At 35.4% G+C, this 17754-nt stretch overlaps 4 protein-coding genes across 5 annotated transcripts; 1 reads left to right on the forward strand and 3 right to left on the reverse strand.

Moving 5' to 3' along the window:
• Positions 1-3405: 3405 nt before the first annotated feature.
• On the reverse strand, positions 3406-4557 carry LOC119612857 (histidine protein methyltransferase 1 homolog). 2 transcript variants are annotated; one of them, XM_037968740.1, is made up of 3 exons: positions 4380-4557; positions 3915-4300; positions 3406-3850 (listed from the first exon to the last, which is right to left on the reverse strand). In XM_037968740.1, the coding sequence occupies exons 1-3, from the start codon at positions 4408-4410 to the stop codon at positions 3416-3418; spliced, it is 852 nt and encodes a 283-aa protein (XP_037824668.1). In that variant the 5' UTR covers positions 4411-4557; the 3' UTR covers positions 3406-3415. The 2 variants fall into 2 exon arrangements, with proteins under 2 accessions (XP_037824668.1, XP_037824667.1); XM_037968739.1 differs by having other exon boundaries at positions 3915-4323.
• A 98-nt stretch (positions 4558-4655) lies between these two features.
• On the forward strand, positions 4656-7581 carry LOC119612856 (splicing factor 3B subunit 2). The gene is made up of 5 exons (XM_037968738.1): positions 4656-4814; positions 4879-5660; positions 5720-6689; positions 6757-7001; positions 7062-7581. The coding sequence occupies exons 1-5, from the start codon at positions 4794-4796 to the stop codon at positions 7426-7428; spliced, it is 2385 nt and encodes a 794-aa protein (XP_037824666.1). The 5' UTR covers positions 4656-4793; the 3' UTR covers positions 7429-7581.
• A 3-nt stretch (positions 7582-7584) lies between these two features.
• Positions 7585-11069, reverse strand: LOC119612855 (pre-mRNA-processing factor 40 homolog A). Its single transcript, XM_037968737.1, has 5 exons — positions 10323-11069; positions 10018-10262; positions 8545-9959; positions 8401-8487; positions 7585-8340 (listed from the first exon to the last, which is right to left on the reverse strand). Exons 1-5 carry the CDS (start codon positions 10730-10732, stop codon positions 8023-8025), a joined length of 2475 nt encoding a protein of 824 aa, XP_037824665.1. The 5' UTR covers positions 10733-11069; the 3' UTR covers positions 7585-8022.
• Positions 11070-11689: 620 nt separating this feature from the next.
• On the reverse strand, positions 11690-15889 carry LOC119612858. Its single transcript, XM_037968741.1, has 6 exons — positions 15568-15889; positions 15358-15507; positions 15028-15297; positions 12840-13096; positions 12358-12775; positions 11690-12299 (listed from the first exon to the last, which is right to left on the reverse strand). The coding sequence occupies exons 1-6, from the start codon at positions 15887-15889 to the stop codon at positions 11692-11694; spliced, it is 2025 nt and encodes a 674-aa protein (XP_037824669.1). The 3' UTR covers positions 11690-11691.
• Between the last annotated feature and the right edge of the window lie 1865 nt (positions 15890-17754).

Consider the following 17754-nt stretch of genomic DNA (forward strand, 5'->3'; position numbering starts at 1 on the left):
ATTTCTGGCTACACTAGAAGCCCTAGGGCCTAAAGAATTAAAATCTGTGATCACTCTTATTTCCCATCAAAAATCGTTTTTTTGAGTGCAACATAAAAGTCCATTTCTTTTCTTGGCCTAACTAGAAGCCCTAGAGCCTAAAGAATTGAAATCTGTGATGTGTCCTACTATTATTGCCCACCAAAAATCGATTTCTGAGTGAAAAACAAAAGTCCATTTCATGGCTTAAACTAGAAACCTCGCGGACTTAAGGATTTTAACTCTTGTGATCACCCTTATTTCCCACCAAAAATTCTGAGTGAAAACATAAAAGTCCATTTTCTGGCTAAACTAGAAGCCCTAGGGCCTAAAGGATTAAAATCTGTGATCACTCTTATTTCCCCACCAAAAATCGATTTCTGAGTGAAAACATAAAAGTCCATTTTCTGGCTAAACTAGAAGCCTAGGGCCTACAGGATTAAATCTGTGATCACTTTTATTTCCCACCAAAAAATCGAGTTTTGAGTGAAAACATAAAAGTCCATTTTCTGGCTAAACTAGAAGCCCTAGGGCCTAAAGAATTAAAATCTGTGATCACTCTTATTTCCCATCAAAAATTCTGAGTGAAAACATAAAAGTCCATTTTCTGGCTAAACTAGAAGCCCTAGGGCCTAAAGGATTAAAATCTGTGATCACTCTTATTTCCCACCAAAAATCGATTTCTGAGTGAAAACATAAAAGTCCATTTTCTGGCTAAACTAGAAGCCCTAGGGCCTAAAGGATTAAAATCTGTGATCACTTTTATTTCCCACCAAAAATCGATTTTTGAGTGAAAACATAAAAGTCCATTTTCTGGCTAAACTAGAAGCCCTAGGGCCTAAAGAATTAAAATCTGTGATCACTCTTATTTCCCATCAAAAATCGTTTTTTGAGTGAAAACATAAAAGTCCATTTTCTGGCTAAACTAGAAGCCCTAGAGCCTAAAGAATTGAAATCTGTGATCACTCTTATTTCCCACCAAAAATCGATTTCTGAGTGAAAACATAAAAGTCCATTTTCTGGCTAAACTAGAAGCCTTAGGGCCTAAAGATTAAAATCTGTGATCACTTTTATTTCCCACCAAAATCTATTTTTGAGTGAAAACATAAAAGTCCATTTTCTGGCTAAACTAGAAGGCGTAGGGCCTAAAGGATTAAAATCTGTGATCACTCTTATTTCCCACCAAAAATCGATTTTTGAGTGAAAACATAAAAGTCCATTTTATGGCTAAACTAGAAGCCCTAGGGCCTAAAGGATTAAAATCTGTGATCACTCTTATTTCCCATCAAAAATCGATTTTTGAGTGAAAACATAAAAGTCCATTTTCTGGCTAAACTAGAAGCCCTAGGGTCTAAAGGATTAAAATCTTTGATCACTTTTAGTACCCACAAAAAATCGAGTTTTGAGTGAAAACATAAAAGTCCATTTTCTGGTTAAACTAGAAGCCCTAGGGCCTAAAGGATTAAAATCTGTGATCACTTTTAGTACCCACCAAAAATTGAGTTTTGAGTGAAAACAAAAGTCCATTTCTGGTTAAACTAGAAGCCCTAGGGCCTAAAGGATGAAAATCTGTGATCACTCTTATTTCCCACCAAAAATCGAGTTTTGAGTGAAAACATAAAAGTCCATTTTCTGGTTAAACTAGAAGCCCTAGGGCCTAAAGGATGAAAATCTGTGATCACTCTTATTTCCCACCAAATATCGAGTTTTGAGTGAAATCATAAAGGTCCATTTTCTGGCTAAACTAGAAGCCCTAGGGCCTAAAGGGTTTAAAATCTGTGATCACTCTTATTTCCCACCAAAAATCGAGTTTTGAGTGAAAACATAAAAGTCCATTTTCTGGCTAAACTAGAAGCCCTAGGGCCTAAAGGATTAAAATCTGTGATCACTTTTAGTACCCACCAAAAATCGAGTTTTGAGTGAAAACATAAAAGTCCATTTTCTGGTTAAACTAGAAGCCCTAGTGCCTAAAGGATTAAAATCTGTGATCACTCTTATTTCCCACCAAAAATCGATTTCTGAATGAAAACATAAAAGTCCATTTTCTGGCTAAACTAGAAGCCCTAGGGCCTAAAGGATTAAAATCTGTGATCACTTTTAGTACCAACCAAAAATCGAGTTTTGAGTGAAAACATAAAAGTCCATTTTCTGGCTAAACTAGAAGCCCTTGGGCCAAAAGGATTAAAATCTGGGATCACTCTTATTTCCCACCAAAAATCGAATTTTGAGTGAAAAAGTAAAAGTCCATTTTCTGGCTAAATTAGTAGCCCTAGGGCAAAAACAATTAAAATCTGTATTCACTTGTATTTCCCACTACAAATCGAAGTTTTTATAAGAAAGCTAAAATCGGCCGTATATCCTTAAACAATAAGTTGTTTGGCTCAAAGAAAATTTATTTGTTTTGTTTGTTGATATTTCAAGTTTGCTTATCGGGCCCGGCAGCTAAGACTGTCTTACCCCGAATCTAGGATTCATAACGCCAACTCTAATTTTTCAAGTACGACTGGCCACCCTAATCAAAATTAAAAATTTATGTTAATTTAACACAATTGCATATGGTAAACTTATACTTCGAAAAACCCTAACTCGGTACAATTATACGACGTCACACATTTGGCCAATACGATTTGAAACGTAAAATGCTCTAAGGCAGAGAAAAAAGACGGCCTGATTCACCTTAAGCGATAATGGCAACGACTGTCTTCCTAATTCCAAAGCTGAATGCAAAACTAATTTAAAGCTACAAAAACTTGGCGCAGTCTTATACATGAATGCAAAAGATTTCCCCATTCAGCCACAACTGACAAGGTGTTCCCTTCAGGACAAATATTTTCGACAAAGTAATAAGATGGTGTTAAAAATTTGGAAAACTTACCCAAACTTATGTAATGCATGTCATAATTACTTCTTTATGATCAATTTTATTGAATTTTTCTTGAAATTTTTGCAAAAACTTAATTTTTTTCTTTGCATTTTATTATTTCACACACAACACACAAACACTTTTTCACTTTTACTTTTTGCTTTAACTTTATCTCACTGAAATTTAAGATCAAAAGCTAATTTCTTATATTATTTAAATTTTATCATTATTAGCTATTAATTAATATTATTAACTTTCAATTAAAACCAAAGATTTATAAAATTTTCACTGATACCGGTTAACGAAAGCGCGGAAACTAATAAACTAACAACCAGGAACTGTCAAAGTTGTAACAGGGAAACTAACTGAAAACGGAACAAAGTTTTGTTCCATTTTCATTTAGAAAATGCAAAGCTGGCGGATGTAAATTTAACGGTATTTTGCAGGTTGAAAATATTAACAAATTTGAAATTTGTTAAGGAAGAATTCTGAAAGCTAAAACTTAAATAAAAATTATCTTAATATTTCAAATTGTTAAGTTGATTTTATTAATTCAACAATTTCTCTATTTACACCTTCGGTTGATAACCATACTGTTTTGCTCACAAAACGTTTGTCTTTTTCTATCAATTCTTCAAATTGTCTCAAACCGCCACCCACACCAAAATAGTAAATTTTTGCCGCCACCAAGACAACACCATTTGGCTTTAGTTGGTCGTGAAGACAGTTAAGCAATTTCTGTTGGTTCTGGGGATTGTAAATGGTTTCGGAAGTTAAAATGATGTCATATTTGTCTTCCTTTTCACACATCTGACTCCATTTGCTCCAATCGCCTGAATAAAATTTAACATTTTCTTCTATCTTCTTGACATCATATAGAACTTCCTGATCACCATCTTCTTTTTCATTTGTTGTGGCAGTGTTTAACAAAACATTTGGTATGGTAATCTTTTCCAAGACATCCTTGTTCTGCCAGAAGTTAAATAGAAATTTTTTAAGTTAATGTTTCTTAATAGACAGTTCGTAAACTTACATAATCTTGAAACGTCACTTTAGCGCCTTTAAGAAAGGCATAAATGCCCAAAAGTCCAGAACCGCAACCCAAATCTAAAACTTTAGATGTTTGCCACTTATCCTCCTTGAAATTTTGCGCCAAGTATTGCAATAAATCATTCGTACACTCCCATATTTTGGCACCACCCTCATAGACACCAGGTATCAAATCGGAATGCTGTTCTTCAGCTTTTTTAATATCCAAATCTGTATTTTCATTATCCTTAATATCTTCTAATAAGAAACCAGAAACCATGTGTGTTATGTTTACACCATCAATGGTCTTTTGTGTGGAATTTAATTTGCAAACATCTATATTTTCGATTATTTCCTTAGAAAGTAAAATCTCCTCGGCTTCGTACCAATCTATGGAGGAATCAACAGACACACTAAAATTTATATTTGTTATATTTTCAAGAAATTATCTATATAAGCATAAACTTACGTTTTTTCTTTATCTTCAGAATGTTTGGCATTCACAAAGGGACTTTCCTCTTCAATTTCTTCAACTTGGAAATCAAATTTAAACATTTTTATCACAAATTATTAAAAATATAGACAAATTTCTGTAAAAATCGTAAAAATGAATATTTGTTTTGTTTCATTTGTCATATGTTTCCACGTGCATGTGATTTATATATAGAAGCTGGTAGCTGTAAAAAGTATTTTTATTAGATATTCTGCAAAAACTAGGCAGCACTTTTAATTGTTTTTTAACAACTGTCAAATTGTTGTCAATTGTCAAAGAAAAGGGAATAGCTTGGCAACGAAACATTTGCAAGAAATTGACTTTTTTTTTTCAGAAAATTACCTTAATATTAAACTTTAATTTGTTCCCAGCTTATTCAATACAAAAACTATGGCAGATCCTTATGGCGAGGTAAGGTTTTAATAGCCAAACATTTTCAATTAAGTGTTATTATGATATTTTCTCCAACATTTAGTTACAACCAAATATGCCGCCTGGTGCCAGCGCCATGGCACCGCCACCAATTTTAGCTGGCCCACCACCAGGCATGAGACCACCCCCGCCTGTAGTTATGCCCAATGTAGTAAATAATTTTCCCAATCAACAAATACCGCCACGACAACCGTGGAATAACCCCGCTCAAGTGGTGGAAGCAAATAAAGGACCAACGCCAACACAACCTCTGCCCTCGAGTGATGTTAATACAAATGGCAATACGGATAGTGCGGAAAATCCCACTAATGGCGAAGGCTCGGAAGATAATAATGACAAAAAGCCGACAGAAGTTATTTTACCCAAAGCTTTGGAGGATGTTTTAGCTTTAAAAGACCAACGTGCAGCTGAATTTAATGTAAACTCTGATGATTTTACCAATAATGATGCCGGTGGTCAGCTGGTGAATGATTATGATGCAGGTGATGACTCCGAGGAAGAGGGCGATTTGCAAACTAATGGCGGTATTATGCTGAAGCCGGGAAAACTCAGTAAAGTGGAGAAAAACAAAAAGAAAAAGCGACGCAAGAAGCTAAATAAGAAACTCAAAAAACAACAAGAACAAAACAGAGCGGAGGAACGCAACAAAGAAGATGAGTCGGCGACAGAACAAGAGGAAACACAAGATGAAGCCAAAAATGAAGATAAAGCAGAAGGGGAAGGTGATAATCAAAAAGCCGCTGCAAAAGAAAAGAAATCTGAGTCTGTTAAGGATACCTCAGAGCAAACCACATCCCCAGAAGCCGCCGAAGATGTAACCATAGAGTAAGTTTTGGTTTATTTTTCTATAGACAAAATTTATTTTAATTTGTTGTAATTCTTAGATATGTGCCGGAAAAAATTACCATTGCTGATTTGGCTCCCATGTATAGGCAGTTTTATAGAGTTTTCGAAATTTTTAAATTAGAAAATAAGCCCAAGGTTTCAGAAAAAGACAAAATTGCCCCTGAAAGCGCCGAAGGTAAAACCAATCAGAAAAATGTTGCCAATAAACTGCAGGATGAGGCTGAAGAAGATGAATTAGAAGAGGAAAATACGGAGGATAAAGAGAAGCTCTCAAAGCGTAAGCTCAAAAAATTAACGCGACTCAGTGTGGCTGAATTGAAACAACTAGTTTCACGTCCCGATGTGGTGGAAATGCACGATGTTACGGCACGTGATCCCAAATTGTTGGTACAATTAAAAGCCTATAGAAATACGGTACAAGTGCCAAGGCATTGGTGTTTTAAACGTAAATATCTGCAGGGAAAAAGAGGCATTGAAAAACCTCCATTCGATTTGCCAGCATTTATTAAAAAGACTGGTATAATGGAAATGCGAGAATCATTACAGGAAAAAGACGATGCCAAGTCATTGAAATCGAAAATGCGCGAAAGAGTAAGACCAAAAATGGGTAAAATAGACATCGATTATCAGAAATTGCATGATGCATTCTTTAAATGGCAAACCAAACCGCGTATGACCATACACGGTGATCTCTACTACGAGGGCAAAGAGTTCGAGACCCGCTTAAAGGAGAAAAAGCCAGGCGATTTGTCAGAAGAATTGCGCATTGCTTTGGGCATGCCAGTGGGTCCTAATGCTCACAAAATACCACCACCATGGTTGATTGCTCAGCAACGTTATGGTCCACCACCATCGTATCCTAACTTGAAAATTCCAGGTCTTAATGCTCCCATACCGGATGGTTGTTCATTTGGTTATCATGCAGGCGGTTGGGGTAAACCGCCGGTAGATGAAAATGGTAAACCGTTATATGGTGATGTCTTTGGTACCAATATTATTGATATGGATGTAAGTAGTTGGCAAAATAAGAATATTTTATTGGAAATATATGGTTGTGTTTTTCGATTTCTTTTAGAATGGTGTCGATGAAGGCGATATTGAGCGCAATCAATGGGGTGAATTGGAATCTGAATCAGAAGAATCTTCTGATGAAGAGGAGGAAGAAGGTGAAGATATGGCTAATCCTGTGGATGAAAGCGGTTTAGTGACACCGGCCGAAGGCTTAGTTACACCCTCAGGTCTAACGAGTGTGCCAGCGGGCATGGAAACTCCCGAAAACATTGAATTGCGTAAAAAGAAAATTGAACAAGAAATGGAGGAGTAAGTATTTTACGAGGAAAATTTAATGAAATTATACTTAATAATTTCTCTTTTTCACAGCAATGAAACACCCGTCCTGTACCATGTTTTGCCTGAAAAACGTACTGATCGCATTGGTGCTTCTATGATGGCCTCTACCCATGTCTATGATGTGGGTAGCGTAAAACAGACAGCCACCAGAACAGCAGTTACCGCCGATCGCGAAGGTACCGTAGAATTGGCTTTAGATCCTTCTGAACTCGATATGGATAATGAAGCCATGGCTCAACGCTATGAACAACAAATGCGTGAACAACAGAATCATCTACAAAAAGAAGATCTTTCTGATATGTTGGCCGAACATGTGGCACGTCAAAAATCAAAACGTAAACGCCAACAAGCCGATCCAGCCAAGACTACGAAAAAATATAAAGAATTCAAATTTTAGATTGTACTTGAGTTGAAGTAAGTTTAATTTAAAATTATCTAATGCTAAACTTTCATTTTTTTAAATAAAAAAATAAGTAACCGTCACCTGGAATCGTAAGATCTCAAATGGCGGAGAACACAATAATAAAGTTTTCAATAACATTTCCAATATGAATTTTGTTTTATATGTATGTATTTAGCTTAAAATACTTCTTTTTTTCTCAATTAACTTCTTTAAACTGAACTATATAGACTGTTTTGTAAATTACAGGCTTTTTATAGTTTGTAAAAATATAATTTAAAACAGATATTATTACCAAACTAAGCTTCAAAGAAAGAGTAAGAAACAAAACATTATAAATCCTTTAGTTAAAATTTAAACTAAAAATTAGCGCAAAAAAATGTACGAAAATCAAATTGAAAACATTTAAGTAAAAGAACAAATTATTGCAAATTACACATACAAATGTATACAAGTTCAGTTTTTTTGTAGTCTGTCCATATCAAAAGATCAAAAAGAATAATATAATAAAAAAAGATCCTAAATAGTTTGTAAACCTAAAGAATAGTAATTTGATTTTTACAATAGTATTCATTCATTCCTTCACTTGTATCATTCTTCCATCTGTTCGTTTAATTGTGCCAATAATGCGGCTCGTTTCGATTCTAGTTCTGATTCACTTAGAGCCTGCTCATCGGGATCATTGCGTTGGCTGGAAGGAGAATGTCCCGCATCTGATTGATTACTAGCAATGGGGCTGAGTGGTGTGGCAGAACGTTGCTTATCATGATGATGTCTGCGCTCCTTATCCTTTTTGTTCTTTTTCTCTTTTTTCTTCTTTTTGCTGGGAGCAGAGCAGAATTCATCAATTGCCATGGCTGAGGGTGAGCCTCCATCTATAGATTGTTGTCGTTCTGATTCACAGGAGGACTTAAATATGAAATTTTGTTTTAATTATTAAAGTTAGCTTTAAATTTGTTCCACACTTACATCTCTTGAAGATTTTTTGTTCTTTCTCTTCTTTTTCTTTTTCAACAGACGATCGCTTTCTTTGCTTAGGCTAGAGCTAACCGAAAGCTGTAAAAGAAATGTTTAATTAATATGTAATAATAAGTTCTTCTCTATAAAACTCACCGATCTTGATCTCGATTTCTTTTTACGCGCTCTCTCCATTTCCATAGGATCGTTTTCTATGTCCGATCTAGAACTTGATCGCAAACGTTTCTTGTGTTTTTTATTCTTTTTCGATTTCTTTGATCTGGAGTGATGATGTGTGCACGCATCTTCACTTTCACGCACAAAATCTTCCCAAATTTTATGCACACCCAATTCTTTTTCATAAATAGCATACGACTCTAAATGTTCTACTAGTTTTTGAGCCGATTCATAGGGTTCATGAGGTGAAACATTGGCCTCCAACCAGGCTGCCTTGATTTCATTTTCCAATTTACGCAAACGTTTGGTTTCTTCCTTTACACGTTCCTTTTCAATAGCTTCAGCCTTTTCTAGTAAAGCATTGTAGGTGAGTTTAACATTGCCAGCATCAAGTGTAGCCGAACGTTTATCCTCACACACCACAGTGGCGAAATCTTCAAATGTTGTGTTGGCCTTAACGCTGAAATCTTTTTCTTTGAGAATTTCTCGTATGATCTTCTTTTCATCGTGATAGCGTGCCTTTAGATCTTCAACATAGAATTTGAATAGATCCAAAGGTGTAGAACCATTTTGTCCCAGCATGGCGGAGAAACGTATATCAGCTGAAATGATGGGATATAATTCCACCCACAAGGACATGGAAGTTAATTTGCCTTCTTCATGCAAAGAATCGAGTAGTGTTAGGAAATTGTCTCTATTCTTGCGCTGTTGACGTTTTAAACGTTTCTTTTCCTGTTCCTTTTCTTGATCTTCTTCTCTTTCCAAAGTTCTAATATGTTCTTCGAAAACTATTAGTGCATCCTCCTTATCCATGCCCAAAAGATTGACATCATTTTTAAAAGCAGAATTTTCCAACAGCATAACTTGAGCTTCAGCCCAGGTGGTGGAATAGGTAATGGTAGTCATGGACTCTAATAGCTCACCTAAAACTTTCATATTGCGCTTTTTCATCATGCGCGATTCTTCCTTTTCCCGCTTGGCCAAATTGAATATACAATCCTCATAGATATCACGGCGATCCTGTTCCGGCACCGAAGTCCAAATTTTATTATTGGCAAATATTTCTTCACATTTGTAATACTTCAAAGTGGAGTTCATTTTATCTGTGGTCATTAGAAACTTTTCCAAATCTTCTTTAGCTTTTTTAGCCCTAAGACGAGCCTCTTCCTTTTCATCTTTTAGTTTTTGTGTTTTATAGGCATTAAAGGTTTGTTTCTTTTCGTTTAGGTTTTTAAAAGAATTATAACGGGGGTCTTTGGATATAATCTTGACACATTGATCCCAATTGGCATTGGAAGGTACGTTCTTCTCACGTAACAATTCCTTGAAAGCTTCTATAGCCTCCTTTTTATCCTTGAATACCAGTTTGGGTTCGTCGGCTGCTTCTCTTTTGCCTGGAAACAAAATACCTTTTATATAAGCATATTTTCAATTATTATAGCAACCACTTACTTTCTTTGTCTTCTTTATTGGAAGAGGGTATTTCTATAGAAGCCAGAGTGGCCGCCATGGCCTGGTCCAAAGCTGAGGAGGAATTTTCATTGCTGCCCGGTGTCAAAGGCGAATGTATATCGGGTGTGTGTATCTTTGGTATAGTTGGCAAAGTAGCGGGCAATACAGTTGCTAAGGCGGCAGGAGGAACTATACCAGCAAAACTTGAAGTCATAACAGCTACACGCTTGGCTGCCACCGCAGCTCTTTGAAAAAAAAAAAAACTTTTAATACGCTTTTTATTTTCGATTTTATGTTTTACTTACTCTTCGGCTTTAACTTTTTCTTGCATTTCTAAAAATTCTGGTGGGGGCTCCCAACGAGACTCTTTTGTTGTTACATTGTGATAGTAAACCTTACCGGCATCTGAACGATATTCCTTCCAGGGGCATTGATGTTGCAAACGTTCTATGGGTGTCATTAAAGCTTCAGGTTTTTCCCATGAACTTTGTTTGGTAATGTTATTGTAGAAATAAGGTCTGCCATCGGGTGCCTTGTGTTCCGTCCACTCTGTATTGGGCGGAGCAGAACCAAATGCTGCCGCCAATTCAGCAGGTGGTGGGCCACCAAACCCGGGTGGTGGTATATTGAATTGCGGCACTATGGCAGGTGGAAAACCTAAGCCACCCAAGGCAGGTGGTACTGCTGGAGCGCCAGCAGTTGGTGGTACATTCATTTTTAGTTTTAATTTAACTCAACCAACAGAAATACTTTAATATTTATTTTCACTCTCACAAACAATATTGCTTTTTATTAAACTTATCATAACCTCAATGCCCGCAGAAAATCTTAATTTTTCGGCTTTTCTTTCGCTGGCAAAACAATTACTGCAGCAAGTTTTTATGTTTAAAACTTAATTTATGTGGAAAAAATACAATAATTTTTAGAAAATTTTACTAAAATTTTCTTTTTCTGAGGAAAATACACGACAAAAATCTGATGCGGTACTTTTTCACTCACAGCTCAAAAAAAAACTATATGTCAATAAGAGAAAGAGCGTGAGAGAGAACAGTGATGCCAACAATACAGGGTTGTTGTAAACAATTGGCTGTCATTGGTAAATAATGTTGCCATATGTTTAAGGCAATAACAAAAAGCATTCATTTGGTGATTTTGTAGTTTTTATTGTTAGAAAATTGAAGTTTTTAATTAAATATTAACTCATTTTCTTCATTTTGCTTTCTATTTTAGAATTCTTAATGTTATTTTATGTTTTTTTTTTAAATAAAACATTTTTAATATGGTCATACCTTGAAATGCTAACGGATATGTTGAAGGTACTTTATTTTAATATGGCAATACCAGAAATTATATCCGCCAATATATTTATTTTTCGGTGTTTTTTAGTTAATGGTTTTAATTGTGAAAATTTGTTAAACTATTCAGTAGCGAAGATCAGGTATGTTTCTAAATACTTTTAATTTGTTGAAAATTGATTTTCTAACAAACAAAAGACGAAGAAAACTTTATAAAGTTCCTCTCAATGTAAACAGGTAATTGTATATTTTTTGAGGCTACATATTAAAGAACATATTAGCTTTTCTTTTACTTGACACTGAAATGATTAGGAATAATAAAATGCAGACAAAATCCCCTTGTTTACATTTAAAATACTTTTTATTATTTCCCTTCACATCACATACATTGTACCTGTTGATAACGTAAACATGCGCCAATATTATCTTCAGGACTTCCCTTACCGGCTCCATCACCAAAATGTATACCCACATAAAATGGTGTAACGGTTGATTCAATTCGACATGGCCAAATGCCATTCGAACAGAATTGCATGCCACAGTGGATAGGTTCACAACCGGGTAATGGGCCCAAACCGGTGCCTATGAAATCTTCTATAATACAAGGCATTGTAATGCGATCCCTGCAACTGCTATAAAATTGTCGCATTTGGCTTTCACTTAATGGTCTCATTTGTTTACCAGATCGAAATCCAAAATCGAAAGCACTTCTCAAAAAACCTAATAAATCAAAGCCTCCTCTAGTTGGTCGGGGTCTACGCGAAACATTGCTAGATGAGGCAGTTGGTCTGAGGCGAGTGTCTTCTCCTTCATCTCCTCCAGAACCTTCAACATCATCACTTAAGGCTGGAGGTGTAGTGGAGACAGTTGTGGATTCCGTAGTTGCTGCAACCGTAGTAGGATTGTTAGCAGCAGCAGCAGCAGAAGAAGACATTCCATCAGTGTCATCTGCTAAAGAGGAGGCGGTGGAAAGGTCTGCAGCTACAGCTGAAATAAAATGTTTCAATTTTATTTATTTATATAAATAAATAATTTCTCAATTTACTTGTATTCCCTGGCACACTACTGCTAACTGTTGAAGATGCTGTGTTAATTGTAGACGGTGTTGTTGTGGTCAAACTTACAGCCTCTTGAGCTGAATTACTTGTGGCAAATGTTGTCGTCATTGTCATGCCTGCTTGTGCATTTGTAGCATCATCTGCTAAAACTTGCATTTGTAGCGGTGGCATTCCATTACCACCATTTATATTTGCTCCATTATCTGCCAATGTTTGAACACCCCCAGCCCCTACAGACGCATCATTCAAACTACTAAACATTGCCTGGGAAGTACTGGGTCCAATGCGAAATGATTGCTCATCACATGGCTGATAAACTATGGAACACATATCCATCTCCTGACGCATACATATACGATAATCTTGATTGGCTAAATGGCGACCATTATCGGCAAAGTTAAATGTCTGAAAAAAATAACGTTTTTTATTTGGAGGCTGCAATAAAATTAAACTGAAATACACAATTTACCTGAAATACACCCTCCGCACCTGTAAAATATTGTAAACAACCAGCTGGCGCTCTTTGACTAAAAGGTATTTGAGCGATACGTATTTCCCATAATCTGGTTGGTAAAAATCTTGGTGCAAAATTTAGCTTTATATCAATTTCCATGGTAGTATCATTGGTAGCATTACGTCCTGGGTATAAATCTTCATAGCGTAATGGTTTTAATGAACCGTATAGAGTATGACGGGGCAACATTCGACCACCAACATCATAATACACTGTAATAAAAATATATAATACAATTTCAATTTAAACACAATTTAACGAAGTGTGAGACCAAAATATGGATTTATGTATGTCGAGAAATATGAGTGATCATAGAAATGTTTTAACGAATTTACTGCTGATTCTAAGTTTTCGAACATACTTCAGTTCAGTTCTAGTTCAGTTCTAGTTCAGTTCTAGTTCAGTTCTAGTTCAGTTCTAGTTCAGTTCTAGTTCAGTTCTAGTTCAGTTCTAGTTCAGTTCTAGTTCAGTTCTAGTTCAGTTCTAGTTCAGTTCTAGTTCAGTTCTAGTTCAGTTCTAGTTCAGTTCTAGTTCAGTTCTAGTTCAGTTCTAGTTCAGTTCTAGTTCAGTTCTAGTTCTAGTTCAGTTCTAGTTCAGTTCTAGTTCAGTTCTAGTTCAGTTCTAGTTCAGTTCTAGTTCAGTTCTAGTTCAGTTCTAGTTCAGTTCTAGTTCAGTTCTAGTTCAGTTCTAGTTCAGTTCTAGTTCAGTTCTAGTTCAGTTCTAGTTCAGTTCTTTAGTTCTAGTTCAGTTCTAGTTCAGTTCTAGTTCAGTTCTAGTTCAGTTCTAGTTCAGTTCTAGTTCAGTTCTAGTTCAGTTCTAGTTCAGTTCTAGTTCAGTTCTAGTTCAGTTCTAGTTCAGTTCTAGTTCAGTTCTAGTTCAGTTCTAGTTCAGTTCTAGTTCAGTTCTAGTTCAGTTCTAGTTCAGTTCTAGTTCAGTTCTAGTTCAGTTCTAGTTCAGTTCTAGTTCAGTTCTAGTTCAGTTCTAGTTCAGTTCTAGTTCAGTTCTAGTTCAGTTCTAGTTCAGTTCTAGTTCAGTTCTAGTTCAGTTCTAGTTCAGTTCTAGTTCAGTTCTAGTTCAGTTCTAGTTCAGTTCTAGTTCAGTTCTAGTTCAGTTCTAGTTCAGTTCTAGTTCAGTTCTAGTTCAGTTCTAGTTCAGTTCTAGTTCAGTTCTAGTTCAGTTCTAGTTCGTCGTTCAGTTCTAGTTCAGTTCTAGTTCAGTTCTAGTTCAGTTCTAGTTCAGTTCTAGTTCAGTTCTAGTTCAGTTCTAGTTCAGTTCTAGTTCAGTTCTAGTTCAGTTCTAGTTCAGTTCTAGTTCAGTTCTAGTTCAGTTCTAGTTCAGTTCTAGTTCAGTTCTAGTTCAGTTCTAGTTCAGTTCTAGTTCAGTTCTAGTTCAGTTCTAGTTCAGTTCTAGTTCAGTTCTAGTTCAGTTCTAGTTCAGTTCTAGTTCAGTTCTAGTTCAGTTCTAATTCAGTTCTAGTTCAGTTCTAGTTCAGTTCTAGTTCAGTTCTAGTTCAGTTCTAGTTCAGTTCTAGTTCAGTTCTAGTTCAGTTCTAGTTCAGTTCTAGTTCAGTTCTAATTCAGTTCTAGTTCAGTTCTAGTTCAGTTCTAGTTCAGTTCTAGTTCAGTTCTAGTTCAGTTCTAGTTCAGTTCTAGTTCAGTTCCAGTTCAGTTCTAATTCAGTTCTAGTTCAGTTCTAGTTCAGTTCTAGTTCAGTTCTAGTTCAGTTCTAGTTCAGTTCTAGTTCAGTTCTAGTTCAGTTCTAGTTCAGTTCTAGTTCAGTTCTAGTTCAGTTCTAGTTCAGTTCTAGTTCAGTTCTAGTTCAGTTCCAGTTCAGTTCTAATTCAGTTCTAGTTCAGTTCTAGTTCAGTTCTAGTTCAGTTCTAGTTCAGTTCTAGTTCAGTTCTAGTTCAGTTCTAGTTCAGTTCTAGTTCAGTTCTAGTTCAGTTCCAGTTCAGTTCTAATTCAGTTCTAGTTCAGTTCCAGTTCAGTTCTAATTCAGTTCTAGTTCAGTTCTAGTTCAGTTCTAGTTCAGTTCTAGTTCAGTTCTAGTTCAGTTCTAGTTCAGTTCTAATTCAGTTCTGGATCAGTTCTAGTTCAGTTCTAGTTTAGTTCTAGTTCAGTTCGATTGCATTCGTTTTACTTACTATGCTGTCCACTATTCTGGCCACATAACGAAATGGTGCCTCCCGGGCCGCCTGAAACACTAAAGACATCACCATCGCATACTCCATTACGCCTATTGGGTTGACCCAAAATGAAATGATAGAAATCAATGCGTAATTGACTAATGTCATCATTCATTAGCTTTATTTTTAAGCTGCAGTTGGTGACATTGTTGGGCATAAAACTGGGAAAATGAGGCGACACCAAATATGTTATATTATTGCTAATGGTTTCATTGCAATTAGCGATGACTGAAAGTAATGGCAAAAGCAATTATCTCTGTATTCTGGAATTATTTAAATTTCACTTACAAATGCAACAAACACCAAAACCTAAAGCGCATTCGCCTTTTGCTTCACCTCCCTTGTTACGACACTCGTAGGCATTAAAACAGGTGCCAGTGCGGCGACCATCATCCGATAAACATTCGCCATCAACAGGAACCGGAAATAAATGTATAACTAACATAACAATTAGTAAGAACTTGATAATTACTCTACATATTTCACATGATAACATACCTTTACTTTGTCGTTTTGAATCCTCGACAAAATTAATTGAGTCATTATTGTTATCAATATCATTTACCGCCAAATTTCTTAAATATTGTCTAGAATTGAATTCAATATTTTCGAACAATTCTTGTTTTGTTGAAACAGCCATTTCGTCATCATCTTCGTAAATTGTTTCTCTTGCATTTGCGCTCCTTAAATAACGTTTGTCATCATTCCAAATATCATGATGTTTCATTGGAGGCCAAACGGCGTGATTAAGCGTTACAGACGTTGTGTTATCAATAGCAACAACAGCATGAGGCGCCGCTCTAACTTCAGTAGCGATCATTAACAATAACGTCAGTTCTAATACTATGAATATTTGTATGCACTTGGCGGTTGTTTTGTTTTTAAAAGGAACACTAATTATTTTATGGTTGACATTAACGCTTTGTCTTACAAACACTTTCATTATCATAATTTTGTTCGGTTTTTGTTGCTTTTATTTATTTATTTTAATTTTCTAATACTTAATAGGATTTTAAAGATGTTGTGCTGTTGTTTTCAGGTCATTACACTTTGGCTTAAAGATTCAGTTTGAAAAAATTTTATCATTGTTTTTCTTATTTTGTTTTACAACCTTTAGAAAATTGTTCACGTTTTTTTTTTTTTTTTTGTTTTTTGAATCGCTAACGTACTATATCAGTGACAATGTTTAGTAAGAATTTTTAATTCACTCGTCTGCATGTGCTTTCTGTCTTAATGTTTACAACAAAATAAGTCTTTGCTGGATAATGCCACAAATTCAATGCTGCAATATGTGTTGTTTGTGGGTTTTGTTTTTGCCACGGACAAGTTTTTTTTAAATGTTGCAAAATTACTTTAATCAAAGAGAGAGTTGCACTTCAATTCAATAATAAAATGTGCACACATTTCTTTTAAATAATTGACAAAATTAAATCGTATACAATATGATTTTCTCTCGGGGAAAAAAAGATCGGATATTGCCATGATTAAAGGTTGTTGTTGTTTAGAAATTTAAATAATTAGAGATTAATCTGGGTTTTAGAATTTACTATTCCATTAATTGTAATAAAATACACTTAGCCTGATTTATGAATTGATAATATTTCTTATATTAAAAGGGTTTTAAACATATTATTAACATAAGATTTTAAAACTCTACCTAACGATGGAGTTGAGTAGTTGGATTAAAAAGTTGGTGACCTAAAAGTTAAGAAACAAGTTCCTTCGAATATGTAGGTAACAATATAAAAATTATTATAACAGGTCAAATCCTCAAAAAGGTAGATATGATAATTTCAACAGTGAGCTTATCAAATTGTTATGATTTTAAAAATATAACTGGCGATCTGACTACATATCTTTCAGTTGGGGTAATTTGATCCTCACGGAAATAGTGATCTCATAATGTGCTCGTTTATCAATTTAAAGGTGTTTTTACGAAGTTGCTGAAGTAGAACTGAATTAGAACTGAACTAGAACTGAACTAGAACTGAACTAGAACTGAACTAGAACTGAACTAGAACTGAACTAGAACTGAACTAGAACTGAACTAGACTGAACTAGAACTGAACTAGAACTGAACTAGAACTGAACTAGAACTGAACTAGAACTGAACTAGAACTGAACTAGAACTGAACTAGAACTGAACTAGAACTGAACTAGAACTGAACTAGAACTGAACTAGAACTGAACTAGAACTGAACTAGAACTGAACTAGAACTGAGCTAGAACTGAGCTAGAACTGAACTAGAACTGAACTAGAACTGAACTAGAACTGAACTAGAACTGAACTAGAACTGAACTAGAACTGAACTAGAACTGACTAGAACTGAACTAGAACTGAACTAGAACTGAACTAGAACTGAACTAGAACTGAACTAGAACTGAACTAGAACTGAACTAGAACTGACTAGAACTGAACTAGAACTGAACTAGAACTGAACTAGAACTGAACTAGAACTGAACTAGAACTGAACTAGGAACTGAACTATAACTGAACTAGAACTGAACTAGAACTGAACTATAACTGAACTATAACTGAACTAGAACTGAACTAGAACTGAACTAGAACTGAACTAGAACTGAGACTAGAACTGAACTAGAACTGAACTAGAACTGAACTAGAACTGAACTAGAACTGAACTAGAACTGAACTAGAACTGAACTGGAACTGAACTAGAACTGAAC

This window comes from Lucilia sericata, unplaced genomic scaffold, assembly GCF_015586225.1.
Source record: "Lucilia sericata isolate MDLA Ls3-8-SP2 unplaced genomic scaffold, ASM1558622v1 Contig001850F_arrow, whole genome shotgun sequence".
Taxonomy (NCBI): Eukaryota; Metazoa; Arthropoda; class Insecta; order Diptera; family Calliphoridae; genus Lucilia; species Lucilia sericata.

Coding starts and splice junctions, on each gene's coding strand:
- LOC119612855 (XM_037968737.1), bottom strand. CDS start 10,732: ATGAATGTACCACCAACTGCTGGCGCTCCAGCAGTACCACCTGCCTTG. Junction 10,263..10,322: donor GAAAAAGTTAAAGCCGAAGA/GTAAGTAAAACA, acceptor TTTTTTTCAAAG/AGCTGCGGTGGCAGCCAAGC. Junction 8,341..8,400: donor ACAAAAAATCTTCAAGAGAT/GTAAGTGTGGAA, acceptor TTCATATTTAAG/TCCTCCTGTGAATCAGAACG.
- LOC119612856 (XM_037968738.1), top strand. CDS start 4,794: ATGGCAGATCCTTATGGCGAG. Junction 4,815..4,878: donor TGGCAGATCCTTATGGCGAG/GTAAGGTTTTAA, acceptor TCCAACATTTAG/TTACAACCAAATATGCCGCC. Junction 6,690..6,756: donor CCAATATTATTGATATGGAT/GTAAGTAGTTGG, acceptor GATTTCTTTTAG/AATGGTGTCGATGAAGGCGA.
- LOC119612858 (XM_037968741.1), bottom strand. CDS start 15,889: ATGATCGCTACTGAAGTTAGAGCGGCGCCTCATGCTGTTGTTGCTATT. Junction 15,508..15,567: donor TTCAAAACGACAAAGTAAAG/GTATGTTATCAT, acceptor TTGTTATGTTAG/TTATACATTTATTTCCGGTT. Junction 15,298..15,357: donor TTTTGGTGTTTGTTGCATTT/GTAAGTGAAATT, acceptor CATTACTTTCAG/TCATCGCTAATTGCAATGAA.
- LOC119612857 (XM_037968739.1), bottom strand. CDS start 4,465: ATGTTTAAATTTGATTTCCAAGTTGAAGAAATTGAAGAGGAAAGTCCC. Junction 4,324..4,379: donor TCTGAAGATAAAGAAAAAAC/GTAAGTTTATGC, acceptor TATAAATTTTAG/TGTGTCTGTTGATTCCTCCA. Junction 3,851..3,914: donor AAGTGACGTTTCAAGATTAT/GTAAGTTTACGA, acceptor AACTTCTGGCAG/AACAAGGATGTCTTGGAAAA.